This window comes from Choristoneura fumiferana, chromosome 11 (assembly GCF_025370935.1).
Source record: "Choristoneura fumiferana chromosome 11, NRCan_CFum_1, whole genome shotgun sequence".
Taxonomy (NCBI): Eukaryota; Metazoa; Arthropoda; class Insecta; order Lepidoptera; family Tortricidae; genus Choristoneura; species Choristoneura fumiferana.
In genome coordinates this window covers 330,228-334,610 of record NC_133482.1, presented here as the reverse complement: position 1 = coordinate 334,610, position 4,383 = coordinate 330,228, and the positions used below count along the sequence as shown (strand labels likewise).

General features: G+C 37.5%; 1 protein-coding gene across 1 annotated transcript; it reads right to left on the bottom strand.

The window, feature by feature from the left end:
- Positions 1 to 1,614: 1,614 nt before the first annotated feature.
- LOC141432939 (uncharacterized) lies at positions 1,615 to 3,554 on the bottom strand. Its single transcript, XM_074094772.1, has 3 exons — positions 3,158 to 3,554; positions 2,411 to 2,842; positions 1,615 to 1,785 (listed from the first exon to the last, which is right to left on the bottom strand). Exons 1-3 carry the CDS (start codon positions 3,275 to 3,277, stop codon positions 1,615 to 1,617), a joined length of 723 nt encoding a protein of 240 aa, XP_073950873.1. The 5' UTR covers positions 3,278 to 3,554.
- Between the last annotated feature and the right edge of the window lie 829 nt (positions 3,555 to 4,383).

Below are 4,383 nucleotides of genomic sequence, written 5' to 3'. Positions count from 1 at the left end.
ATAAAATAGCGGTAAATACCGGTTTATTTCGGTTTAACTATAACCTAAATAACCGGTTTGTTCGACGAGTGACAGCTGCGCGGCCGGCGGCGGGCGGCGACGTTTATCCTGCGCCGGAATAAACCAGTTTTTATTGTTCTAAACCGGTTAATCAGACAAGAACTATACGGAAATGTTCCCTTAAAACCGGTTTTAAAATAACGGTTTCGCGAACGAAACCAAAATGAAAAGGTTTTGCGCCAAGTACATGATAACGGTTTGGAAATTTAACCGGTATCCGAAACTTGTAACGGGGTGTTATATAACTCGTTTCTTCCTAACTCTTTGGACTATCTGATTTAGCACACATTCTAAAAAATTACATTTAAATTCCACACCTGTTCGATTTACGTCAAGGTAGCCATTCTATTCAGAGCCTCGGAGCTGAACTGATACCTGTCTCTATCTCTTTATCCTAGATCCTATCAATTTCCTCAAACTCCTTAACTAGCTCATAATTTACTACACCTATACGAAGGAAGGTTTATTTCCTTCTACAGTTTCAAATGGGTATGTATTATAATACCGATAAACGAAAGATCGAATTTCACAAGACCTATGGACGGAAGGCCGAATATTAAAACGTCGAATGGATATATGACCGAAAGTTTGAAATCCCGAAAGTACATTTGACCGGCAGCCTAAAACCCGAAGACTACAATCCCGAAGATCAAAATACCTACACTCGAAAGGTCGAAAACTCATAATGCCGAACAGTCATAATCACTACAAGTAAAATAATCGACAATCAATATATCGAAAATCAAAATACCGAAACTGCCGTTATACCAAAGACGAAACAAATATAGCAGGAAAAGATTTGTGCGAGCGAGCGAAGCGAGCGAGCAAGACGTTCGTAGCAGAAGCGACTCGGATAGGTTAGGTTCAGAAGGCTAAGGCGGGAACGAAGAGGAGCGTAGTTCCCGCCTTAGCCTTCGATGTTAGGTTTTTTTTTATAGCAGGCAAGATACTTAACTGCCACTAAGAAAGTAGGTTGGATAAGATTCAACAGCAAAGATCATTTGTGAATCAATATTATCCGGGCTGCTATAAAAAAAAACCTAACATCGAAGGCTAAGGCGGGAGCTACGCTCCGCTTCGCTCCCGCCTTAGCCTTCTGAACCTAACCTATCCAAGTCGCTTTTGCCTCGAACCGTCTTGCTCGCTCGCTTCGCTCGCTCGCACATATCAAACTTTTTTTTGCTTTCGGTATTTTGTACTTTCGGTATTCTGAATTTCGATGTGTTATGCGTCGACATTTCAACTGTAGGTATTATGATTTGTCGGTCTTATAATACATACCCGTTTCAAATAGTTGTGCATGTGCAGTGCGTGTGAAGTTCGTAAAGTTCCTTAGCTTGTGATACTGCTGGACTGCAGTGTTAATGAATTGTATAAAATAAAGAACTGGGCACGGAAACTATGATAAACTATGTATTATTTATAATTATTGATACAATGTCAAAGCATACCTATTTAGATACTTAAGACCGCGTCTGTTTGTTCGCAGGTGCCCTTTTATAATTATCTTAAATCTCTCTCTCTTCTTTATTCCACCACCAACTCCCCCGGTCACTACCTTCGTGACAAGCTGATGATGATGAGATGATGGATGATTACCTTGACCAAGTCAGGCCGTGAGCCCCGGAAGTCGCAGAAGCGACATTTGTCCGTCTTCTCATAGCCATGCATAGCTTTACAGTGCACCAGCAGTGCCTTTTCATTCTTCAATGCCTTGCCGCAATACTGAAACAAATGGAGACCGGAGATATTTAAAAATTTCGTGTAATTGTGTGTGCATGCATGTGTGTAGTAGGTACACATCTGTTCACTCACGAAAGAGCGCGCCCCTTCACATTTTATAATAGAAGTCGTCGTGCGACAAGTCTATGTGTGCGTAGCTCGAACGTGTCCTCAGTTGCAAGCGTACCGTCAGTCACTAAGACTAAGACAACGTGTAAAATAGAAACGGGACGGGTCTCTATGTATTCTATTGTATTTTGGACAACCAGATGGCCTAGTGGTTAGAGAACCTTGAGGTCCCGGGTTCGATTCCCGTGTCGGGGCAGATATCTGTATGAAATATACGAATGTTTGTTCTCGGGTCTTGGGTGTTTACTATGAATTTAAGTATGTATCTATCTATATAATTATATTTATCCATTGCTTAGTACCCTTAACACAAGCTTTGCTAAGCTTACTTATGGACTAGCTCAATTGGTATGAATTGTCCCGTGATATTTATTTATTTATTTATTTATTATACTCGCACTTGACCATTTTTTTATTATTTTTATTGTTATAGTAAATCTTTGCAGATTGAATAAAATGTAACAGCTTGCGGTCCAGAGGCTAGTTTATTCATATTTACCTGACAAATTGCTTTAACAGCTTTATGAGTCCTCTGATGAGCCATAAAAGCTCTCCTCTTCATAAACACTTTGGGGCAATGTGGGCACTGGTTGGTCTCGCTGCCCTCCGGCATTTTATCAACTTTGATAAAACTCGGATCAGTCTTCTTTTGCCTTTTTTCATCAATAAATATATCATCGTTCACTTTCTCTATAAATTCGTTGAAAGTACCTTCCATTTCTACATAGTCGTCTGTATCTAATTTACTTAATAACCTATTATTGGCAAGCTTATCAACTTTAACTTCTATTTCTTGTTTTTCAGGATCATTGAGCAGTTTGAGTAGCTTCTCGTTTGTTTCTTTGCATTTTTTTCTAAATTCTATAGATTTTTTTATGAAACTATTGCATTCAGAGCAAATTAGTTGGGAGAGGGTGTCATTTTTTACGATCTGAAAATTTACAAGAGAAATTGAATTATCTGTCAACATCTTGGCGTGGAAGGGCTCATTATTATTGCATCTTTCTGCGTCCAAACAACCTGGTTTATTGAATCAGACTTTATTTTGTTGAGGTCCATGAAATGAAATCAATGAAATAAAAGAATTTCTTTGCTCACCTTAGGTATGATAGCTAAGTTTATGCAAAGTTATGCGTGTTCATGCAGTTCCTCATAACTAACATAACATTGCATAACTTGCATAAACTTAGCTGTCATAAGGTCGCGGCAAAGAAATTCTTTTAGTTCACTGGTTTTTATTACCTACCTTAATTCCCGTAGTAATAAATAAATCATTCACGAATTCTTCACAGTCGCTGTGATCATTGAAAATTGGTAACAAACTGGTCGTACTGAAACACGTTCTACAGAATTCTGGCTTACTCATATTGTGGATAAAATATGTCTTAAAACTGTTTGAACCTCTAAGAGATTAACCAAAGAATAACTAACTGTTTGAATAATACGAAATGGGTTTGTTTTGTTTTTTTTTTGTTTTTCTTTTTTTTTTATAATAAATGGCTTCTGTCAATGGGACAATTTTGCCAGTGTCAAGGTTGAAAGCTACAAATGATCCTAAGTGATATTAAGCAGGGCACACACTACCATCCCAACAAAAGCCAAGCCAAACGAACGGGTTTCGTTCACGCCAAGTTCACGCGCTGTGTTGTCAAGTGACCGGTAGGGTTAGTTCGGGATACCTCTACAACAACAACAAGAGTCACCGTGAGAGGAATAAAACTGTTTATTTAAAATTTTTGACTTTTATGACAAAAGCGGATTGAAATAGATTATGAGACAAAAAAATATTTTTAAAATTTTGTAACCAAACGCTCTTAAAGGTAAATAACCTTTTTTTTGTACTAGTGCTACCAGCCATAAACATTTATTGAATCCGACACACGATACGACAGATCGAAATAGTTCGCAATTTGAAAATAGTATTCATAGGTACCAATATGGTACAAAAATTAATCATCAACACATTGAATGAATCAAATCCGTCCATTTTGTTTTTGCAGAGGTTAAATTGTAAACGAATAATTTCTATCTTAAACTCATGGCAACGTCCTCACGCCGGCAGGTATGTACACTGCTGTAAAAAAAAGTAGCGCACCGTGTTGGTTGGTCAGTCAGAGTCAGTGTCACCTTCTTGTTTTTTGTCGTTGGTTTGGTCGTTGGGTGTTACTTTACGATGCAATTTTTTATAAATTTTCTCTAAAGTTTATACTTACGTACATTAAATGAAATAACAGGACAATTCTTCTTAAAGAATGCTACCTTTTACACCTGCACTTGGTTGTATAGCTTTTAAAATGAATTTTACAGAAGTCTGTCGTACTTGTTTGGCCACTGAATATTTGAATCCCATTTTTGTGAAATCAGTGGATCACAAGCGATACTCTACTGCTATTTTCATCACTACTGGAATAAAAGTGAGTGAAATACTTACTTATATATAAATCAAATTTGTTTAAATATTAAAATCCATGT